This window comes from Chaetodon trifascialis, chromosome 12 (genome assembly GCF_039877785.1).
Source record: "Chaetodon trifascialis isolate fChaTrf1 chromosome 12, fChaTrf1.hap1, whole genome shotgun sequence".
Lineage (NCBI taxonomy): Eukaryota > Metazoa > Chordata > Actinopteri > Chaetodontiformes > Chaetodontidae > Chaetodon > Chaetodon trifascialis.
This window is the reverse complement of record NC_092067.1, coordinates 1,076,160-1,100,704: the sequence shown is the minus strand read 5'-3', so window position 1 is coordinate 1,100,704 and position 24,545 is coordinate 1,076,160. Positions and strand designations below refer to the sequence as shown.

Sequence of the window (24,545 nt, the reverse complement as noted above, 5' to 3'; positions counted from 1 at the left end):
AGACACCATATGCCATAGTCACTTCAGAGATTGAGTCACCACCACCACCACCACAGCAGTCAAATAAAGACACAATACACACTTCATTTGGTCTTCTTTATTTCCTACAAATAAAAGAGCTAGATTAGTTAATGTTCCAATAGTTAACATAATTAACATAATTCACCTGTGACCATGCACCCACCTCTAATTTGTGTTCCAGTATTTCAATTTCTAAATCTGCCTTCCTAATCTGGCACTCCAAGTATTGCATTTCTTTGTTGGTTTTTTGGATTTTTTTCAGCAGGTGAATTTTACAAATCTCTTTTACTGGTAACTGGGAATACATAAGGAGGACATTAAATTATACAGTTGCACATGAATTCCACAGAATGAACCTCTGGTGTTTACTGAACATCCATCTCACTGTGTCAATCTGTGCTGTGGAAGTTGAGGGACTCTCCTGCTGCTGCCCAGCCATGCCCTGTTAAAGAGGATGAGAATGTGTTAATACTTCAGTGTAGGCTAAATGTCACACTCTATATTGTTGTTGAATGTTAAGAAATGTAAATGGGAAGAGAACTATCAGTAACATATCAAGATGTTACCTCTATAGGCCTTTCTGGATCCCCCTCTGTAAAGGCAGCAGACAGAGTTTCTTCATGCTCTTCATCCTAGATGAGTGATATGTTTCAGTATACTTAAACTACCATTTGGCAAAATCTTTGGAGTATTGCCTACTTACAGTCACAAGGTCTGTTGTGGCATGAGGGGGCTCCACCACGCAGATAGCACCATCAGAATCTGTTGGGACAAAAAAAAAAAAAAAAAGACATGAAAGGGAAATAAATATTTTTATGAATAGGCTTAAAAGAGATATATAGGCCTCGGCATATTACATTTTATAAAGGCACTCGTGTCTTGAGGGGCGAGCTCTGAAGATGAGCTCCCTCCAGGAATTCCCTCAGCCACTGGCATTCCTAAATTGTGGCTTAGGGCCAGCTCCTCTGCCTCCGTTAGAGATGGCGGTGCTGGGCCGCCACCCGTTTTGCGGGCATCTGCCTTCTTTCTGTTGGCTGAGCAGAAGTCTGTGTTAGTTTAAATAGGCTTAATTATTTAACAGAATATGATATAGATGAGAAGACATTAATGTGTGTGAAAACAGCATTATGTTGGGGATAAAACAACAGCCACTTAATATTTACTTTACAATGTAAAACATTATCAAAATGAGGTACCCCTATTTAATTATGCCGAGGTCTTACCTGTTTGAACAATGTTTTTATATTTCATCTTAAGCTGCTGCCAAGTGCGCTTCTCCCCCGCGAGATTGCACCTGCATGAAATAAATTAATGAGCTACCATTCAAGCAGTTTTCCCCTGTAATATTATTGCGATTGCAAAGGACTACATTTAAACTTACGCATTGACCCGAGCAGCAATGTTTTCCCACGCCGTCTCTCTCTCTTTCGCGGCTGCAGCGGTGTTGCACTTTTTTCTAAAAACGTGTTGAAACTCGCTGTATGAGCACATTAAGATTTCTAGCTCCAGAGCGGTAAAAAACGCAGCCCTCCTCTTCCCCGTTGCCATGGTGACTCGTCGAATCGGGGCTCCACTGATGTTGGCTTTTTATAGTCGTGGTGCATGCGCTTAACTCTGAGTTGACTTACTCTGAGTTGATTGAACTAACCCAAATCACCTGTTCTGAAACTGGAAACTCTGAGTTTCCTATCTCAGGCTAGATCAACTTGAGGTTCAGGATTAGACTCTGAGTTTGTTGAACCTCCTTTGTGAAACGGGCCCCTGGAGGACCACAATCGAAAATACAGTATTATCATAAAGTAAACACACACCATACTTTCAGTGTAATTCGTTCCTATTTCTATTATATTTTCATAACTTTTATCTCTTGGTTATCTTTTTGTCACAAATTACAGAGATAACTTTGCTGAGCACTGTTTAGCCTTTAATGTATTCGAAACACTAAGGTCCCTACAATATGTTGCTGTGAACCAACTGCTGCAGATATGCAGATTAAGAAGTTGCAGGGCGAAGTTTTTGTGTGTCTCTATGAACGCCACAGAAGCTGTGAGGACGGTCGCTACCTCATTGGCACATGTCCCGGTGGGGTGGAGCGAAGTGGAGCCGCCTCTTGCTTTGCGGTCTTGTTTTTGTCAGCCTCATAATAGCGCAGCTGCAGCAACCACTAGGACTGGAGCTCCGATGCGAATTGGGGACCCGAATCCATGTCTTTTCAGTGGGCGTTATTTTTTCGGTTCGACGACAGGAGCAGGTCGCCGTCAGGATCTTGAATCTATTTATGCGCAGTTTCCATGGACTCTTCGATTCTGGAGAGCACTGAATCATTACAAGTCGTTTTCCTGTCTAGTGTGGACACACTGTCCTGAAGGAGTGGTATAACTATGGAGCTTCTACGTCGCCAAACGGATGTGAGTGCATGAGGAGAATACTGATGAATGGTGCGCTGCGCCCGGCAGAGGCGCAACGCGTTCCTCACTGCTGCTGACGGCCACAACAGAGCCGATCAATCATCCAGAGCGCACTTGGCCCTGCGCACCACCTCCAAGTGAGGAATTTTACATCCTCAACCAAGGAATTAATGAGTGGGATCTGAGTACCAGAGTTGTATTATTGCCAGAATCGCAGGTGGATAAAATCACCCAACAGCTGCAAAAGGTTAAAAAATAAAAAATAAAATGGGCAACAACGTCTCTGCACTCCAGTCTCTTCACATTGTCATGCTGGGATTGGACTCTGCTGGCAAGACCACAGTTCTTTACAGACTCAAATTTAATGAATTTGTCAACACAGTTCCTACAATTGGATTCAACACTGAAAAAATCAAGCTGAGTAATAGCACTGCGAAGGGCATCAGTTGTCATTTCTGGGACGTGGGAGGCCAGGAGAAGCTGAGGCCCCTGTGGAAGTCCTACAGCCGGTGTACTGATGGGATCATTTATGTTGTGGACTCTGTGGATGTTGACAGGCTGGAGGAGGCGAAGACTGAATTGCACAAAGTCACCAAATTTGCAGAGAATCAAGGGACGCCACTGCTGGTCATCGCCAACAAGCAGGACCTGCCCAAATCTCTTCCAGTGTCAGACATTGAGAAGCAGCTGGCTTTGCATGAGCTCACCCCCTCCACTACCTATCACATCCAACCTGCATGTGCTATAATAGGTGAGGGGCTTCATGAGGGCATGGACAAACTGTATGAAATGATACTGAAGAGAAGGAAATTCCTAAGACAGAAGAAGAAACGGTAACAGATGCTGATTATGTGGACAGTGTTTCAGTCAAATTTACTAAGAAATCCAGGTTCTGCCAGTGTTGCCCTCAACAGGTTTACTTAGCAGTGATTTTTAAAAGATTCTCTCTTGATTAAAGTTGTTCAGTGCTGTGGAGCTGTGAATGATGCTCTTGCACACAGGAGGCTGCCTCACTGGCTGCAGTAGATAAAGTCCATACTAAGGTTAACCAAAAAGAGAAACTAAGAAATGAAACTTGAAATGACTGTTCAGATCTACAGAACTGAGGAAGATTAAGGGGCTGGCCCTTTTGTCTGCGGGTTTATCATGGACTTTGAACAGTTTGATTCTGAAGTGCCAAGAAGTGCTAAGATAAGATAACACTTTATTAATCCCCGTAGGTCACTGACAAATATTTTGTATTTTATTTTTTATTTCCATCTGCACATGGAGGTCACGGAGGAGATTATGGATGTTATGCAGACTGTTTTTTTGGAGCATTGAAGTCGCCTTTCCTCTACATCTTGGACTGAGGACAGAGAATCCACTACTTTGCACTTTTGAATTTCCTAACAAACAGTAAAGAACTACACTGTGTTAATAAGGGAGCAGATCCAGGTGGGTTATGCAGTCAGAAGCCAAAATGAAAGTATTTTTTGAATGTTAAAAGATTTAGTCCATGATTTGATTGACTTCTTCATTTACATGTGGTCAGAGAAGCAGTGATTATGATGTACTGACATAAGGAAGTGTGACAATACAAACAAGTTTGCACAATAAGGAGTTATGAACCGCTGATTTATAGTAATTTGATTTTCTTTATCAAGATACTAATGCAGGATTCAGACTATACAGTATCAGCCCAATATAGCCCGATCCAGCAGACATAGGATGTTGGGTCCAGAATGACAATGGACGTTGTCCACAACAATTGATCGTTTTATCTTGTGTAGTGGAGGAATGCCCCATAATGTCCTGACAAAAAGATTAGCATATTAGAATTTTTTTGGACTGCACATGAAGTGAAAATTTAGAGCAAGGCCACAGCTTGTTTCTGAAATGCATGGATTGGATATGCATTTGGGTGCAGCGTTTTCTGCTTCAAAGCATTGTGAAGCTGAAATTTGAGTTTATATTTTTGCTGAGATGTCAGGGATAAATTGTTTGTGAATGTGTGCACATGAATTCAAAATTCTTTATTGTATATTTCTGTTGCAGATTAATCTACTAACAATTTTTTCCATCAAGTGATGAATTGGTATGGTTCATAAACTGTTAGAAAAAAGTGAAAATAAACAACTTTCTCCAAACTGACATATTCAGACGTACTGTTTTGTCTGAGCAACAGTCCAAAATCAAATAGTGTTCATTTTAACATGGCAGAAGCATAAGGAAACCAGATTTCAGTTTCAGTTGGAAACTTAGAACAGATTTTTTTTTTTTGCTTTTTTCTTTAAAAACAAATAACTTAAATGATAAATTGATCATCAAAATTGCTGCATTTCTGCTTATTGATTAATCATTTCAGGTTTAATTTGTACCCTCACATGAATAGTTGTAGTGCATGACTTGTGCCTGCTGTGCAGGGTGTTCCAATGTAAGCACCACTATTAATAACATCTTGGTCACCTCAGTGAGTCTTATTCATTTTACTAGTTGTGTCTTTGCAGTGTCTTTTTAGAGCTGTACATGTTTAAAGTAAATTGCTTCTCCCGTGGTGGAAAAGTACATTTACTTAAGTACTGGGGTTAAATTAAGTACAAGTCCAAATGTATTGAGGCATTTCCATTTTGGATTACTTCTACTGCTATTCATTTGAAGCAAATATTGAACGTTTTACTCAACTGCATGTATTTAACAGCTGTAGTTACTTTTCAGATTGCCAAATATTAAATAAGTGTCTCACAACCTTTTTTGGCCTCTGACCTCTTACAAGAAGAGCAGTGTCATGGCGTCTTGCCATGTTTCAGGTGTTATAGAGCTGTTAGCATTTCTGCCAGAGTGAAACTTCCTCTCTGAACATCTCCATCCATCCATCCATCCATCCATCCATCCATCCATTTTCTATACCGCGTATCCCTTTTGGGGTTGCGGGGGTTGCTGGAGCCTATCCCAACCGTCAACAGGCAAGAGGTGGGGTAGACCCTAAACCGGTCGCCAGCCGATTGCAGGACACAAACAAACAACTATTCACACACACACTCAAACCTAGGGGCAATTTTACAGTCACCAATTAACCTAACGAGCATGTTTTTTGGTCTGTGGGAGGAAGCCAGAGTGCCCGGAGAGAACCCACGCATGCATGGGAACAACATGCAAACTTGGTTAATCCATGGAAGAACAAGTGAGATGAGTGATATGAATAAAATCTTCTATCATCATAAAGGTATTTTTTTAATTGAATAACAATGTCATAGAGTGATTTCCCTTTGGAAATTACAGATTACAGACAACTTTATTAATCCCACCAGGGGCAATTGTTATGAACAGCTTGCAACAATACAAAATACAAGTGCACACAAGGAAAGGTAAAAGGGACAAAACAAACAAACAAACAAAAACGTTCAAATAGAATACCAAGGAATACAGTACAGTGGAATCAACAATGTATATATGTATATAATTAAACTAGGCAAATGTTTTTAGATACCCTAACCCTAACCCTACTCTGATTAGAATATTTGTTTATGGCATATCAATTAAACAGTACCTTGTGCTACCTCAGTTTGTAACACCCATTTACCTAATCACATTGATGCAAAAACCAGTCTGATCACTGATTTCTAACATTGTACACAAATGGCCTAATACCATGCTGGCCCCAATATAAGATGACAATATGGAACCTGCAGGAATATTAAAGGGGCATTACACTGATTCTGTGGCTCTTTGTTTGAAATTACCCCTGATGTCATAATGATGGTCATAATGTCATCTCACATTGGGTGTTAATGTCTAATGAAAGATGGTGTCAAGCTGCATCATGAGAATTATGAAATGCATTAGCTTGACCTATGCTAGGAACCAAAAATCAAGATCTTTAATTTCTCATCATACAATATGCTTGTTTTGTGAATAGTATAGTGGTATTAATCTTCTCATTTTACTCTTGGGAAGAAGCGAATAAGTGTATTTTCCAAAATGTTTGCAACAATGTGCAACAATTCCTTTATCTCTGGCCAGTGCCCCAACCAAATGGAAGTATAATATTAAATCACTGGATTAACAGTGTAAGGAATAAAAACCTCACCAGAACCACAAAATCAACCTTATTAAGTAAATCATTATTGTATCATGATACCAGCATCTGGCTCATTCCTAGAAACAGGAATTTATATACTTTCTTAGCTGAATAAAAGTAAATATGTGTACTAAATGTCTAAAATAAAAGTACTGCGTAAGACAGAGAATAGTTTAGTTTTGCTCTTGGGTGAAAATCTCCAGGCATCTTCAGACAGTGGTAGACAATAATTAAGTACATTCACTCAAGTACTATACTTAAAGCTGCAGTAGGTAAGATCGAGAAGAGAGCAGACTTAGCCTGAAAATTTGAACCAACACAAGTTCCACGTCACTCCCTCTCCCTCTCCATTGCACTTATGCCCTCCCTCCAAGCCCCTCCTCCCTGCGGCGTCTGTGCAGCTGCCGTGACAACCAGTAATGTTAGCCTTAGCCTCGGAAACAACCTAACTCTGCCCAGCCACTACATCACAGTCACTAACATACCGTACGCGCTGCGGAGTGTTACTGTAACAATCACCATATTAGCTTTATGGTTATTTGTTGTCTTAGCCGTATATGCTGTTGTTGGCAGCGGCAGTATGGGCAGTTTCTCCTTTGTGGGTGGCTGTTGCTCTGCCATAGCTTTCACTAGCCTCCTGATGCTGCTCACAGAGCTGTTTGACTGAGCGGCAGCCAGGAGCATGAGAGAAGGGAGGGGGCGGTTCACAGCGTGTGTGAGTAGTGATTGTCAGACACTCCCTCAGACGCTCCTCTGGCTCTGATTGGTTGTTTTGTGTTGGCCGCGGTGGATTCTTGTAAATTGCAGTAGGAGCAGTAGGTGGGACCAATGGAGCTGTTTTTTTTTCATGGATTACATGTTTCATGTACTGCTGTCTGGGCATAGGGACAGTTTTAACAAATATGACAAAAAAAAAATACTTTTATGCAAGTTACCAAGTTACCAATGAACTTTTTATTTTTTCTATTCTCTTCTAATTTCTTGTAGGATTTTAATGTATTTTTATGCTTCTGTAAAGCACTTTGAATTGCCTGGTGTATGAATTGTGCTATACAAATAAATTTGCCTTGCCTTGCCTTGCCTTGCCTTGCCTTGCCTTGCCTTGCCTTGCCTAGTGCAGCTTTAAGAAGAATTGTGAGATACTTGTACTTAACTTGAATTTCCATATTCAACTCTTTTTGTACTTCCACTTACAGATATTGCACTTTGTACACCACCACATGAATCTGCAATTTACTTTCAAGATTCAGATTAAGTATACAAAATATGTACATAATGATTTAATATTATAGAAAAAAAATCATCCATGGGGGAAAATTGCTTGGCAGCAATTCAGAAAAAACACTATTGTACTTTTTGAAGGAAAAAAATTGATGGAGGACTTCTACTTTGTAACAGAGCATTTCTACAGTTTGGTATTGCTACTTTTACTTAACTTTCAGATCCTAATATTTCTTCCACCACTGTCATCAAATAGGGAGAATGACATTTAATTTGACTGAACTTGGCAATAAAGAAAAAACAATTGGAAGGAATGAAATAAGGGGAGAAAAAGAGAGATGAGAGAAAAAAAGAGTAATCGTGATATTAACCATATTTGATAATCCTATCTCAAGATGATGGAGTGGTCGATCTATGACTTAAGTATGAAAAAGTGCCTTGTTTTGGGAATGAGAGCACTTGTGGATGGTGGCAAGGAAAAAACTTCCTTTGAACAGGCAGAAAAATCATGTAGAACCAGGGTGGGTGGCCACCTGCCTTCAGAGAGAGAGAGAGAGAGAGAGAGAGAGAGAGAGATACACAGCAATGACAATAATAATTATAAAAACAGCTTTAATAACAATAAACGTGACTAATAATGAAATGGTGTCTGCTCGTATAAGTATATGGTATGTGTATGATAGTATACAGTATGTATATAATAATAAAAAAAAAATGTATACAATAATAATAGGAATAGGACTCACATTCCAGAAGCAGCCATGATCCAAACAAACCTGTGAGACATGATAGCACAAAACCTCCAGGGAAGACATTAACTTAGAATAAGGCATTAATGGAACATGAATACATACAAATGGAGAGGGACAGCAGGATAGAGGAGCTCAGTGAGAAGTCCCCTGGCTGTACCAGCATAACTAGGGGCTCGTTCAACGCAAGCCTGAGCCAACCCTAACTATAAACTTTATCAAAAAGGGAAGTAAGCCTACTCTTAAAAATAGAGAGGGCATCTGTGTCCCCCTGGACTGAGACTGGAAGATGGTTCCACAGGAGAGGAGTCTGAACTTAAAACTTTCCTTTTTGATAAAGCTTATAGTTAGGGCTGGCTCAGGCTTGTCCTGGACCAGCCCCTCGTTATGCTGCTATAGCATTAGACTATCGGGGGACCTCCAAAGATACACCGAGCTCCTCTGTCCTTCTGTCCCTCTCCATCTGCACGCTTTCATGTCCTACCACAGCGTGTTACTAACTTAGCTCCTTCCCTGGAGTCTCTGTGCTTTGTCATCCTGCAGGTTCCACAGTGGCTGAATCTGGATTGTGGATTGCAGCTGCGTCTCCTGCCTTGACCCTGCCTGACATCCACTGCAACTGCTACTGCTGTTATTACATCCACTGTCACTGTTACTGTGATTGCATGTCTGTCTCTCTGTCTCTCTCTCTCTCTCTCTCTCTCTCTCTCTCTCTCTCTGACTGCATTTCTGTCTGTCTGTCTGTCTGTCTGTCTGTCTGTCTGTCTGTCTGTCTGTCTGTCTGTGTCTGTCTCACTCCCTCTCTTGCTCTCCCTCTCTCACCCAACCGGTCGAGGCAGATGGCCGCCCACCCAGAGTCTGGTTCTGTCTGAGGTTTCTGCCTGTTAAAAGGAAGTCGTTGTGATTTGGCGCTATACAAATAAATTGAATTGAATTGAATTGATAACCGAAGGCTCTGGCTCCCATTCTGCTTTTACAGACTTTAAGGTTCACAAGTAGGGTTACATTCTGGGAGCACAGTGTTCTAGTGGGGTAATAGGGTACTATGAGCTATTTAAGATGGTGCTTAATGTGGTTCCTGTAATGCCAATGAAGTGTTTCTGTCTCTGTAATAGAGACAGAAACACTTGTGATGGTCAGTGGTGTTGAATGCAGCACTAAGATCTATTACTTCACGCGATGCAATTCGAATGTCATTAGTAAGTTTGAGCACTGTTGTCTCAGTGCTATGATGCACTTTTTAAAAGGTTTAATTACAGCCTCTTCAAAGGACTGTGATGGATAGCCTGTATTATGGCTCGTGAGCCGGTAGTTTTTGGCTGGACCCAAAGATGCAGACCAGAGGTAGTTAAAAAGAACACAATTTATTTACAATAAATAATGTACAACAAAAGGCGCACTCAGAAGGAGTGCAGAAAAAAAACTGTGGGAGTTCCGTTGCGTTGAGTCTGAGGCAAGGCACACGCTTACGTGACAGGCAGGCAACTAAAACACATAAACACACTTTAAGTAGTAGTTCATGAGAGGAACATTAGCACACTCACGAGCAGAGGAGACAGAGGATTTGTTACTCACAATCATGGAACACACAATCATTCCAGGAGTCAGGAAAACACTGGCAACAGGTAGGAGAGAGCTCTCCCCTTTTAACCTCTGCCTAATTCAGCATCATGCCCAACAGGTGCGCTCCTGTGGAGGTGGAGTTGGCCAGGTATAGAGACATACCCAGCTCGACAGACAAGGGAGACAGAGAGACAATACCTACACTGGGGAAAGGGAAAGAGGAAAACACAAGGGACAGACAAGTCTACAGGATCGTAACAGCCTGTTGATAAAGTCAGGTTGATCCCATTTAGTAAAGATGTGACTGAGGGAAAAACTTTAAGCAGCTTAGTTGGGATGGGGGTCTAAGAGACAAATTAATGCTTTAGATGGCAAAATCATTGAAGTTGGTGAAGGTCAATGGGGGAAAAGCAGTCCTAAAATATATCAGGTTTAACAGCTGTTTCTAAGGTTCCTGTGATTCAGGATAAATCGGTACCAATTGAAGACAGGAAGTGATGAATTTTGACTCTAATAATTAGAAAGTTACCAGTGAAGAAGCTCTTGAAGTCATGAAGTGTACTGGTATCACTAAAAGAAAAAGACGAGTTTAGCAGAGCCAGCTAAACATCTGACTCATTGAGCAAGAGAGAGCAGGAGAGCTAGAGGGAGAGGGAGAAGTCATTCCTAACTGCTAAGATAAGGTAAATACCAACAATGCACTGTACAATATAGTAAGATTACCAAAAGAGAGAGCTGAGAGAGCTACGAGTGCTTGAGCAGATGTTAAGGCTTTGCAGCCGCCAAGTATTAGGACCCAGAGATGCAGAACCAGGAGACAGGAATTGTGTAAAACAAGGGAGTAATTTATTAACAAAACGAAGAACAGAAAACACACTCAACGAGTGGAATGATAAATAAACAAAAAGCGCACTCAAACGGAGTGGGAGACGAAGCAAACAAAAGACGCACTCAAACTGAGTGGATGAACTAAGGGAGCACCGACGAAGCGGGTATGGATCGAGGCACGCGTGGAAGCGGCAGACAGGCACTGAAACAAAGAAAAACACAGCACAATAAATGGCTGGAGAAAAGGGACTACAAAACAAACTTTCTCTGAAGATGGAACAAACAACAAGACTTGTACTTATGAACCAACTGATTAAACTCGACATGGAGAAGAGGAATAATCCAGCGACGAGGAGCAGGAAGTCCACGTCTTAAATACTCTCCCATATCAGGGAGAGTGGCAACAGGTGGGTCGCAGTGGGAGGAGCTTGCAGCAGGTGAGGGGCTGCCCAGCCATAGATCCAGGGGTAGACAGACAGACACACACACACACAGGGGAAAAGGAGAGGAGACACACAGGGAGAGACAGGATCCTAACAGCAGAGGTAATGTAAGTTTGAATATATAGCAAGTCATTAGCCACTGTCGTATAGCTCAGACAAGCTAGTGGAGGTACCACCACTAACACAGCAACCAGAAATGAGACAATATGCTACCTAGATCAGCACTTTCTTGCCCTTGCAGCTGTTACTGTGTGTTCAAAGGGTTGATAGCTGTGCATTATTCAGGTGACCCTGGAACATATACTATAGATCATGCTCTTGTTGTTCTGCTTCCCCCTCACAGTATGTACTATATATAGGTGGCACGGTGGACGGTGGTGACACTGTTGCCTCACAGCTAGAAGGTCCCGGGTTCGATTCCCACTGTGGGTGCTGGGGGCGTGTCCTCCACCATGCCTTTGGTGCCTGCTGCTTGAGGAAAAAGGGGCCTTTCCGTGTGGAGTTTGCATGTTCTCTTCGTGTTCACCTGGGGTATCCTCCGTAATAAACCCCCACTAAAAACATGCAAGAAGATCACCACCTGACCAATGGTGACAAAGACAACTGGGTCCTGGGCGCCGCTGTCGGCTGGCAGCCCACTGCTCCTGGTCTGCCGTGGAGGAAGGACGTGACGGGATGAGTTCAATGCGGAGAAACAAATGCATGGTGTGTGCAGTTTCCCCCTCTGTAACTCTGTGTTTGACTGTGACTAATAAAGGGATGTTATGTGTCACTGTTTTCTCAACAATATACAACAGTACTCGTACTAGATGCCCTTCATCTGAGGGGATGACGCTGCTGTAAAAAAAAAAAAAAAAAAAAGAATGAATGAATTTTAAAAAATGAATTAAAATCTAAAAAAAATCTATGGTTTTCAGACAGATTTTGTGAACTACGAATAGTCTATTTCCTCACAAAAAGAAGTCATACAGCTACACACGTGGACAAAATTGTTGGTACCCTTCGGTTAATGAAAGAAAAACTCACAATGGTCACAGAAATAACTTGAATCTGACGTAATAATGAATAAAAATTCTATGAAATTTAACCAATGAAAGTCAGACATTGCTTTTCAACCATGCTTCAACAGAATTATTTTAAAAAATAAACTCATGAAACAGGCCTGGACAAAAATGATGGTACCCTTAACTTAATATTTGGTTGCACAACCTGTAGGAGCCTAAATGCAATTCTTCGATTTTGGTTAAAAAAGGGTTAATAAATAGTTTAAGTTAAGTTAAAAACAGTTAAAATACATGGTAATATAAGTTAATTGATTTAGCAGGGATTAAAAGGCCTATTTACAGGTATTTTCAGTTAATTTGTATGATAATGTAGTTAGTTTATTCTTCTCAATAGGATTTAGGTCAGGGCTCATAGAAGGCCACTTTAGAATAGTCCAATGTTTTCCTCTTAGTCATTCTTGGGTGTTTTTAGCTATGTGTTTTGGGTCATTGTCCTGTCGCAAGACCCATGACCTGCGACTGAGACCAAGCTTTCTGACACTGGCCAGCACATTTCTCTCTAGAATCCCTTGATAGTCTTGAGATTTCATTGTACCCTGCACAGATTCAAGACACCCTGTGCCAGATGCAGCAAAGCAACCCCAGAACATAACAGAGCCTCCTCCATGTTTCACAGTAGGGACAGTGTTCTTTTCTTAATATGCTTAATTTTTCTGTCTGTGAACATAGAGCTGATGTGCCTTGGCAAAAAGTTCCAATTTTGTCTCATCTGTCCATAGGACATTCTCCCAGAAGCTTTGTGGCTTGTCAACATGTAGTTTGGCACATTCCAGTCTGGCTTTTTTATGATTTGTTTTCAACAATGGTGTCCTCCTTGGTCGTCTCCCATTAAGTCCACTTTGGCTCAACGACAGATGGTGCGATCTGACACTGATGTTCCTTGAGCTTGAAGTTCACCTTTAATCTCTTTTTTTCTGGGCTCTTTTGTTACCATTCGTATTATCCGTCTCTTTGATTTGTCATCAATTTTCCTCCTGTGGCCACGTCCAGGGAGGTTGGCTACAGTCCCATGGATCTTAAATTTCTGAATAATATGTGCAACTGTAGTCACAGGAACATCAAGCTGCTTGGAGATGGTCTTATAGCCTTTACCTCTAACATGCTTGTCTATAATTTTCTTTCTAATCTCCTGAGACAACTCTTTCCTTTGCTTCCTCTGGTCCATGTGGTACACACCATGTCACCAAACAGCACAGTGACTACCTGTAGCCCTATACATAGGCCCACTGACTGATTACAAGATTGTAGACACCTGTGATGTTAATTAGTGGACACACCTTGGATTAACATGTCCCTTTGTTCATATTTTCAGTCTTTTCTAGGGGTACCATCATTTTTGTCCAGGCCTGATTCATGAGTTTATTTTTTTAAATAATTCTGTTGAAGCATGGTTGACTTTCATTTGTCTGACTTTCATTGGTTAAATTTAATAGAATTTTTATTTATTATTATTATTTATTATTGCTTTTGTCAGATTCAAGTTATTTCTGTGACCATTGTGAGTTTTTCTTTCATTAACCGAAGGGTACCAACAATTTTGTCCATGTGTGTATGTTCTTGTTGGTTTCTTATTCTGTCACCAACATGCTTTTACTTAGTTCAGTTATTCACCACAGCAGTACAAAGAACACATAAGGAAGAGTGCAATACAGACCTACAGTAAGTCTAGAGGGTACAACTGAAATACATAATGCAATCTCTCTCCCGCTTTTGTGCTGTGTGCAGGAAATCAGTTTGCGGATGTGTGCCATATGGACTGATTTGCTAGTCGCTGATTTTTTTTTTAATGAATACAATCAATCGATCTGTATTGGCCAATAGATCTGTAATTGATCTGGGCATCTTAGTATATTTGTATACACTGAAGGCCCTTTAATGCATTTGAATATGAGTGATTGTGTATAGACCTATTACTTTGCAAGGCAGCTGGATTCACACCTCCGCAGGGGAGGTGTGACCAGGCTGAACAGAGGGCTGACAGCGCACCTGCTGCTCATCAGTTAATTCTCCCCTGCATTTAAGCAGTGTGGCGGCTCTACCTCGCTGCCAGATTGTTTTGAGCCTGTGCGTCAAACTTTCCAGCCAGTACTATGGGTGCTTTTCATTACATTTAATTGTGCCTCCTCGTCTCCTCTCTCCTTCGTCGACCCGGAAGTCGTTTCCCCTCCGCCATGATGAAGGATCTTCCAATTGCTTAAATGCACCTGAAGGAGACGAGGAGCGAGGAGAGAGGAGGCTTCTGAAGGAGATCAGAGTGAGGATACACCGGTGTAGCCTACGCGGAAGCCTTTTATTATTTAAGGGGCGTGTCGTATGTGGCACACGTTTTACAGCTTTTACAGCTGTGCAAACGTCATCAGTAATTGACGTCGCTTCGGACTGCCGCTGTGGAGCGAGGATTTTTCATTTCGGAGTTTCATTTCCTCCGTCCTCACGTCCCTTCCTCGCATCTCTCTTTCATGTCCTCGCTGGGCGGAGCTAAGACGCAAGGAGAGGAAGCGAGTGGAGGAGACGAGGAGACCAATTTATGGAATGAAAAGCAGACCTTATCTCGGGGGTATTCCAGAAAGCGGGTTATGTGAAAACTCAGAGTAAGTTAACCCTGAGATGAGGGAAACTCTGAGTTTTCCGTTCCAGAAAGAGAGGGAACTGAAACTCTGAGTCAGTCACCATGGTAACAGACTCTGTGAACATAACCTGCTCGCTGGCAGCTTTACTTTAAGAAACCCTGAGTTTCTACCTGTCTCCTCCCACATGAAGAAAGCTGGTAGACATGGATTGTCAGTTCATTCCTAATCCGATTGATATCGTAGCCCAACTGATTCGAAACACTTTACATCGCGAGAGAATCTTCCGACCGAGATTAGATGTCCCGTCATTTCCAGAGGAATATCTGTTCGAACGCTACCGCTTTTCATCAAATGGTATAATTTATCTCGATGACATTCTCCGGCCATACATCACCAACCTCACACACCGCGGACGTGCGCTCACATCACAGTAAAATTTCTGCATAGTGCTACGTTTTTCTTTTTGCAAACAGTAGTTTTTTGAACAATATTGAGGATGCAGAGCACTTCGGAAAGGCAACAGTGTGTAGAGCTGTGAGGAAAGTAACCCTCGCACTGAAACGCCTGTTACCAATGATGGTAGAGACTGGTGAGTGATGTAGAAATCATATATTCTTCTATTTTAAATTATGATATACATTCTGCTGCGACCTCAGAGTGGGTTCAGTAGCTTAATTAGCTGTCATTTTGCAGGGCTTCAAATGTGATAGGATGCATAGATGGGACACAAATTCCTGTTACTGCGCCTGCAGAAAACGAAGGGGACTATGCGAATAGAAAATCCTTTCAGAGCATTAATGTCCAGGTTTATGACCTACCATCTTAAAAATTATGTACATGAAAATGCATACATTACAATACACTGTAACTCATATCATTCTCTGCACTGTGAAGATCATATGTGATGCTTACATCATTACAAATGTGGAAGCCAGGTGGCCTGGCTCTGTACATGACTCCCAGATCTACTGGGAGTGTAGTCTGAGCAACAGATTTGCACACGGTAAGGAAGCTAAAACTTTGTACAAATGTTTTTTGTCTCCCTTTTTAATGCGCTCAAATGTGTCCTCTATAATTACAGGAGTGCTTGATGGCTACCTACTGGGGGGTCGAGGCTATCCATGCCAGCCCACTCTGTTGACCCCTTACCCTGACCCTGAGCCGGGGCCCCAACAATGTTTTAATGTGGCCCACTGCAGGACTGGAGCCCAGGTAGAGATGGCCATAGGCATACTCAAATCCTGGTTCCAGTGCCTGCGTAAGCTCAGGGTCACCCCAGAGAGGGCATGTGACATCATTGTGGCATGTGTAGTTCTCCATAATATTGCAACTATTAGAGGAGAGCAACACCCTGCTGTACAAATGAATGACCCTGAGGATGACCATTCCATCAACCCTGCAGACGTCCAGGATGGAAGGGCTGTGAGAGACCTAAACAGCAGAAACTACTTTTGATTAAAACAGTCAAATAATGACAAATTCACATGTGGTTTGGTCTTCTTTATTCCCTAAAAGTTGTAAGGGAAATTCTCCTTGTTGCTTGTTGAGAGTTGCTAATTCTCTGAAGAATTATAGACTCGGTGTGATGAATCAGGTCTCTTTAATACATGCAGCATGGAGGGAAGACTCATGCAGAGTGTTCTCTGCAGATCTCCACAATGTCTTGGCTTTTATACTTTTCAACAAAAGGACAGATGGTTATCACACACACACACCTGGTAATCATAAACCTTCCTTCAAAGACAACGACCATTTGGGGGAGTTCACTCATCCATTTCTTTAGGGTTTATACTATACCATAAACTCCTCAGGTACAGTGAATTGTACCTTTACCTTCCCCCTCTATCCAGTGTCCCCCACTGAATGTCCTTTGATCCTCTTTCTCCCCTCAGTGGCAAAGGGCCATAAAGAGTTTTACAATTCATACTGTAGACTGATTCCCAGGATTAGTAAGTCATCTAATTCCTACATTCCTCCCTTTTGACACAAAGTGTCAACAACATATTTAGGAATTACATCAAAATATCAAATTTGAAAAATCATCAATACAGATCCCAATAAAAGCAAAACAATGTTACACAAACTTATCATCTGATTCACTATAAGGGTTTCTTGGTGCCCATTCTGATGTAGGGTGAAAATCTGGTTCATCATTATTACTTAGTTCAAAGGGTATTTTAACGTGCAGTGATGTTTTCTTTTCCCCAACTACCCCATTTATCCATTTATATATCTGGGCCTGCATACAAGTAAGCACACATGTACAAAAGCATACAAAAACCAATAAAAACAGGAATGAAAGCATGAATTGCCATGGTACCCCAGGGGCCAAAGTGATCAGTTTAAGATTTCAGCATCAAACCCCCAGGGTCTCCGGTCATTCCGTTCAAACAATTGTGTCTTTCTCCTGATCAGCTGCTTTATTTTGGCTGTTCTGATGTCATTTTCTTCTGGGGTCTCCTGACCCTGCGTTGGTTGCATGCCAATGCCACTTCTCCCCTCTGTGTCTTCTTGCTCCCTCGATGATAATAGTCCATCACCATCCTCTCTGGAGTTCAGCTGGTTGTAGGAATAGTTACCATCTTGCTGTTCAGCTGGAAACTGCAGTTGGACTATGCTAGCGGTGATGATCAACCACATGATGAAAACTGCCATCAGGATTTTCCACCAGGAACCCTTTTCAGCTTCCTGCCGGCTGAGTTGTTTCTTTTGTGTCCAAGGCATCACTGGGGAAAGGTTTGCACTGCGATGCATGAATTCACGTGTCTCTCAGTGTTTTCTCCTGAGATCCTTCACCAGCACCTAATCTTCAGGTCAAATGTTATGGAGCTGTACTGCTGTAGGCTCAGGAAGGGCAGCTTTCACCTTAGGAAACATAAGCTTCAAGACATGGTTAAGCACACAACAGTATCTTAACATGTCATCATTCATTCACTGCCCCTCCACTAGCTGGGTGGTAGGCACAATGTGTTTTCAGATTTATTCGGAGGCTGTCTGAAAGGCTCTGAATTACATTGTTAACAAAATGAGATTCATTATCACTAGTTAACTTGGATGGAAGTCCCCATCTTGGGATTACTTCTCTCAACAATGCTTTTGCAACTGAGACAGCTGTGGCATGTTTACATGGGAAACACTCAATCCATTTTGAAAACATGTCAACAATGACAAAGCAAAATTTGTAACCCCTACATGGAGTAAGTTCAATGAAGTCCATCATTAAATGTTCAAAAAGACCCTCTGGTTTAGGATGGGCTGACAAGGGCATTGTTTCCCCTCTGCCTACATTGCTTGTTGCACAAATTAAACATTTTTTGCAAAAATTTTCAGCAAATGCTGAAAATCCTGGTGCATACCATAATCTATTTACAATATCCATCATCCCCCCTTTTGATACATGGTCAGGACCATGTATCAATTTTGCTAGGAAAGGGAATATGGATTTTGGGAGAACTGGGAGGCCGTTAGAGCTCACCCAGACTCCAGTTGGGAGTTCATTACACCCTTTTCGTCTCCAGAATGCTTTTTCTCCATTATCAGCTCCTGTTTGCAGCAAAGAGACATCATTAAGAGAAAAGACATCATGTTGGACAGACAAAGGCATTTGCAAAATGGGGGAGACAGGTGAGAGAGCAGCCACTTTTGTAGCAGTATCTGTGGCTGCATTACCCTGTGACACAGGGTCAATAGATCTTGTATGGGCTTGACATTTGCATACTGCTACTGAGGTTGGTAGAAGTAATGCAGACAAAAGGTTAATAATGAAACTTCTATGAGCAATTGGTTTGCTTGTAGAAGTAAAGAAACCACGATTTTTCCACAAAGCATGGAAGTTGTGGCAGACATTAAATGCATATTGAGAATCTGTGTAGACTGTGATGGTTTGTCCTTTTTCTAGAATGAAAACACGGGTTAGTGCAAACAATTCAGCTGCCTGAGCAGATAGGTTATTTGGTAATGTGGCACTTTCAATTACATTATGGTTTGTACATATGGCATAGGACACACAAGGGGAGCCATTTGAGGGGTCCCTCATGGCAGAACCATCTACAAAGAAAACACAGTCAGGGTTAGACAGGGGTGTGTCAGACAGCGCATCACGTGGCTTTGACACAATGTCAACCACCTCTAAGCAAGAATGAGGTTCTCCATCTTCGGTCGTAGGAAGTAGAGTTGATGGATTAAGGACAGTACAGCGTTTTAGAGTCACATGTGACACTGTTAGTAGAACATTTTGCCAGTGCAGTAGTCTTGCTGGTGTTAGGTGAGCAGTTTTTGCTTGAAGAATGAGGGAGTGAACAGCATGGGGAACATGCACAACAAGAGGACACATAGCAACAATGTCAGCTGTGGCCATAACTGCTTCAGTAGCGGCTGCTACAGCACTTAGGCATGCTATTATAGCCCTTTCTGTTGTGGGAAGTCGTTTTGAATAATAACCTATTGGACGCTGTCTGTCATCATGGGACTGTGTCAGGACTGCTGACATAAAACCATCACGTTCAGGCACAAAGAGATTGTAAGGAATGGTAGGATTTGGGAGTCCTAAACAAGGTGAGCTAGATAAAGCTTGCTTTAGCTCAGTAAGAGCTGTTTCTGCATCAGAAGTCCAAGTCAAAGAGTCAGTCATAGTCAAATGTTTTCCCCCATGTGTGATTTCATACAGGGGTTGGGAGATCTCCACAAAATCACGAATCCATGGACGGCAATAGCCTGTTAAATCCAAAAAAGACATCATCTGCTTTTTTGTTTGTGGTTTTGGAACATCCAAGATGGCCTGGATGCGGTCCGGACCTAATTTGCGACCCTCCGGAGTTATAATATGGCCAAGATAACGCACTGATTGCGCAACAAGCTGCAGCTCGTCTTTTGAAACTTTGTGACCGTTTTCTGCCAGGAAACAAAGTAATGCCACTGTGTCAGCTTGACAATTTTCCCGTGTAGAAGAACACACTAGAAGATCATCATCATACTGAATAAGTGCACTGCCACACACTGGTTGCCAATGCGACAGGTTTTCAGTTACAGCCGCCGTAAACAAAGTGGGACTGGCAGCATAACCTTGTGGCATCCGCGTCCAAGTGTAACGTTTACCATTGAAAGTGAAAGCAAACCAGAATTGTGAGTCAGGGTGAACAGGAATACTAAAATATGCATTCGCTAAATCAATAACTGTAAGTCAGCAGGAGTTTGCCAGAACCTGTGACATCAGTGTTACAAGATTAGGTACAATTGGGGCTGGATGTTGAACAGCTTCATTTACTACCCTGAGGTGTTGGACTGGTCTCCAACCCCCATTTGGTTTCTTTACAGGCGACATGGGGGTGTTACATGGTGAATTAGGGCTTTCCACAATGGCACTTTCATTTATGAATGACAGAAGTAATGTTTGTCATTGGTGGTATACGACAACTATTTCATCAATGTTGTCATGAGTGTCGGGGTGTGTGCGGATGTGTGTGTATGCTGCTCAATGCTCTGACCTGCCTCCGCTGTCTCCTATGGCTGTGTTACTGGGAGTCCTGGAGAATGAACATAGTCCTTTAGGTGGTGAATGTGGCCAGGAGCTGGTCTATTGGAAAGTCTCGGGGGTTGCATAATTCTGTGAGATGTGCCCGTCGCCTTCACATCTGTAGCATCTCAACTTGCCATCCAGCTGTCTTTGAAATGCTGGCTGTTGGCCCAGTCTTCTTCTTCCTCTACCTTTCTGGTGAGACCATTTTCTTTGCCCAAGATGTTGTGAGCCCCTCTATAGTCTTTTTGCAGATCAGGTAGCTCCTCGGCAATTTCCTTCAGTTCATCTGGATGCCATTGCCTGTACACAAGCACCTCTGGATCCCAATGTGCATGTGCCTCGTCACCCGTTGGTTGTGGTTGGGAGTTGGGAAACACCATCATAGGCATGGGGTATACTGCTGTAGACAGAGACTTCTTGGGAGAAGCAAGGTTAGCCTGCTGATTTTTTTTTTTTTTTTTTTTTGATGAATCAAAGAGAGAGCAGACAGGTCAGGGTACAATGCTTGTTCTTCCTTCTCCCCCTCAGAGTCTTTCTGGTGGCTTTTGGTTGCAGGGGTGGACCCCTGCTGAGAAGTTGTCCCTTGAGAAGGAGGGACTGCAGGCCTGGAGACAACATATGGAGGCAGAGCCATTTCCCTATTTCTTGCCCTACATTTTTCTGCTTTCTTTCACACATACTCTCTTCTTTCATTTCTTGTTTCACATCAATCCTGCTACTGACTTCGCTTCCTTCATTTCTGATAAGCTTGTCAGTTCATCTTTCTTTACCCTACTTTCTTTTCCCTGCATGTTTTCTACTACTAGTACTCTACACCTTCTTAAACAATCAGTACTCAATGTGCCTATCAATGGAAACACCCCCTCAGTGACATGGTGCCAAAGTGGAACACCCTCAACCACATTTCTTCCCCATTTTTCTGCCATTAATTTAGCAGGGCCTGTAAGAGGGTCAGGTAATGGTTTTAATTTCCCCGTTTTGTTCCCCATAATTCTAACTGACTCACTACTGGAACAGGTGTGCTTTAGACTTTCAATGGGCTTATCAGTCACACTGATCTTCCCATACAAGTATGGTTGAATCTTATCAAACACACATTACCTTGGAGCAACTCATTCAGCCAGGTGGTTTGTATGACACAGTCCGAGCAACGCACCCCTGTAGTATGCATGCATACTAGACACTGAACGAGTCACAACAAAGCTTAATTCCTGCATTATTTTACAGTTTCTCCGCTCATACACCCATTCTATATTATGATATATGATATTAGTACAGTAGTATACTATATATATATATATATTTACTATATTAGCATCAACCGCTTTTATTTCAATTTCTAATTATATCTAATAGAATTCTGTATTTCTATAAGGATTATGTCAAACTCCTTGCTATTTCTTAATAACACATAACATACACATAGACATACACACAACGTTGTAGGCATATATATACACACATACGCATATAGATGTATATATAATGAGCTCTTTTCACGTGAATCACGATTTTCCACAGCCTCTTGCTGCACCGATATCTCTCTTTTTTTTGCTTTTCTATTTTCTACTCATACAGTTTCAACACCACAAAGGAATTACTTGAAACCGGTTTACACTGCCCCACGGGTCTCACGTGTAAACTGTCCCAGCACCACAAAGGAATTACCTGGGAACTCAATACCGTAAAACTTCCAAACCTACACAAGAATTACATGGAAGCCGTTCCCAAACCTACACAAGAATTACATGGGAACTGTCCCCAAACCTACACAAGAATTACATGGGGACTGACGGTTGCACCCACACAGGAATTACGCAACTCGTCTAGAGATCGATTCATAACACCGCACACCTAGTAAAATAGATGGAGCGTCCACTGTCCGCCACCTGTGCCCGACCTCAGGCGGGATCCTGTCCTCCGTTTGTCGGAGCGGAACTTTCCCTGAGTCGTATGAGACTCCTGCCGGCAGTTGACCCTCAGTCCAGGCTCAGGTGTCGATCAGTAGAGCGTCCATCCCATCCTCGTCGCCAAATGTAAGGGAAATTCTCCTTGTTGCTTGTTGAGAGTTGCTAATTCTCTGAAGAATTATAGACTCGGTGTGATGAATCAGGTCTCTTTAATACATGCAGCATGGAGGGAAGACTCATGCAGAGTGTTCTCTGCAGATCTCCACAATGTCTTGGCTTTTATACTTTTCAACAAAAGGACAGATGGTTATCACACACACACACCTGGTAATCATAAACCTTCCTTCAAAGACAAAGACCATTTGGGGGAGTTCACTCATCCGTTTCTTTAGGGTTTATACTATACCATAAACTCCTCAGGTACAGTGAATTGTACCTTTACCTTCCCCCTCTATCCAGTGTCCCCCACTGAATGTCCTTTGATCCTCTTTCTCCCCTCAGTGGCAAAGGGCCATAAAGAGTTTTACAATTCATACTGTAGACTGATTCCCAGGATTAGTAAGTCATCTAATTCCTACAAAGTACAAAAGCAGCAGTCAGGATTTGTAATATAGTTCCATCCACTAATATATTTCACCTGTGAAGTGCATCCACCTCAACTGGCATTCCAGTAATAAAATTTCAAGGTCTGTTTTTCTAATCTGGCGATCCAGATAGATCATTTCCTTTTCACTTTTCTCTATACTCTTCATGAAGTGGACTCTATACAACTCCTTCACTGGTAACTGGGAAACTTATGGACGACATTTAAATCCTACAGTTCTACATACAGATTTAACATGGTATTGACCAAAAATCTGACTGTGTCAAGCTGCGCTGTGGAAGTTGATGGACCTTCCTCCTGGTGATGGCCAGTTGTTCTGTTGAAGGACAAGAATGTGTTGGTTGTTTATACATTATCTATGCTCATCAGTGTACATGTCAAACTCCAAATTCCACTCCAGAATGTAAAGGGATGTGAATGAGCAGAGCACTGCCAGTAGCTCTACATAATATAAAGACACACTTCAGTAGGCCTCTCTGGATCACTCCCTGTGGCAGCAGACAGTGTTTCATCATCATCATCATCCTCCTGTGATGAAGGAAAATATACTGTTTCAGAATACTTTGGTGGTGGATGTGGTCCTCCACCTGTTTTTCGGGCCTCTGCCTTCTTTCTGTTGGCTGAGCAGAACTCAAATGTTAATTTTTTTTAAATTAGTATTTTATTGAGTGTTCGTGGACACATCGTCACATCTTAAATGACTTCAATACGTATAAAATAAAAATGTGTAAACATTGTATCAAGTATTAAGATATTAAGTGAGATGACATGTTAAAACAACATGTTGTTAGGGGTTTAAATTACAACTTGAAGTCGCCACTGAATTAATATTCACTTTGTTTAATAGCCTAAGTCAATTAAAAAATAAAATTAAAATCAAAGTAAGGTACAATCATAGCCTAGCAAATACCTTACCTTTTTGAATGATGTTTTTACATTTCATTTTTCGCTGCTTCTCTCTCCGCTGTTGGATTGCACCTAAATGAAAATCAGATTTTATTCCTACTTACATTCATAACTGTATGCTACGATCTTAAGTACGGTTAAATGTTAAGTCAATGGAATAGTACATTCAAACTTACGCGTTGTCTCAGGTAGCAGTTTTCTCCCATGCCGTTTCTCTCTCCTTCGCTGCTGCAGCGGTGATATATTTACGCCGAAATATATGCTCATACTCCACATAGGCCTGCAATAAGACCTCCAACTCCATCGGGGTAAAATAACTTGATCTTTCTTTCTTTTTTTTCTTTTTTTTTTTTCAGTTGTCATGGTGACTTGTGGTATCGGGGCTCTATTGATGATGGCTTTTTATAGTGGTTGTGCATGTGCACAACTCAAGGTTAACATACTCAGAGTTGATTGAACTAACTCAGATCAGCTGTTCTGGAACTGGATACTCAGAGTTTCCCATCTCAGAGTAAGTCAACTCAGAGTTCAGAGATAAACTCAGAGTTTGTTGAACCTCCTACCTGGAATACCCCCCTCATTGTATTCCTCGTCTTGTGATTACTCCTCTCCTGTTGAGTGAGTCTTGTTTAGTTTTCGTGTTTTCTAGTTTTCTACTCGTGTTTTTGTTCCTTGATTCTTCA

The 24,545-nt window shown here is 41.8% G+C and overlaps 2 protein-coding genes across 2 annotated transcripts; one reads left to right on the top strand and one right to left on the bottom strand.

Annotated features, from left to right (window-relative positions):
- Positions 1–77: 77 nt before the first annotated feature.
- Positions 78–2,504, bottom strand: LOC139340583 (uncharacterized). Its single transcript, XM_070976494.1, has 6 exons — positions 1,403–2,504; positions 1,245–1,315; positions 879–1,055; positions 725–783; positions 588–653; positions 78–463 (listed from the first exon to the last, which is right to left on the bottom strand). Exons 1-6 carry the CDS (start codon positions 1,567–1,569, stop codon positions 344–346), a joined length of 660 nt encoding a protein of 219 aa, XP_070832595.1. The 5' UTR covers positions 1,570–2,504; the 3' UTR covers positions 78–343.
- Positions 2,505–2,696: 192 nt separating this feature from the next.
- LOC139340584 (ADP-ribosylation factor-like protein 4C) lies at positions 2,697–3,400 on the top strand. The gene has a single exon (XM_070976495.1). It carries the CDS (start codon positions 2,697–2,699, stop codon positions 3,264–3,266), a length of 570 nt encoding a protein of 189 aa, XP_070832596.1. The 3' UTR covers positions 3,267–3,400.
- Positions 3,401–24,545: the final 21,145 nt, after the last annotated feature.

Coding starts and splice junctions, on each gene's coding strand:
- LOC139340584 (XM_070976495.1), top strand. CDS start 2,697: ATGGGCAACAACGTCTCTGCACTCCAGTCTCTTCACATTGTCATGCTG.
- LOC139340583 (XM_070976494.1), bottom strand. CDS start 1,569: ATGGCAACGGGGAAGAGGAGGGCTGCGTTTTTTACCGCTCTGGAGCTA. Junction 654..724: donor CCACAACAGACCTTGTGACT/GTAAGTAGGCAA, acceptor TCACTCATCTAG/GATGAAGAGCATGAAGAAAC. Junction 464..587: donor ATCCAGAAAGGCCTATAGAG/GTAACATCTTGA, acceptor CCTCTTTAACAG/GGCATGGCTGGGCAGCAGCA.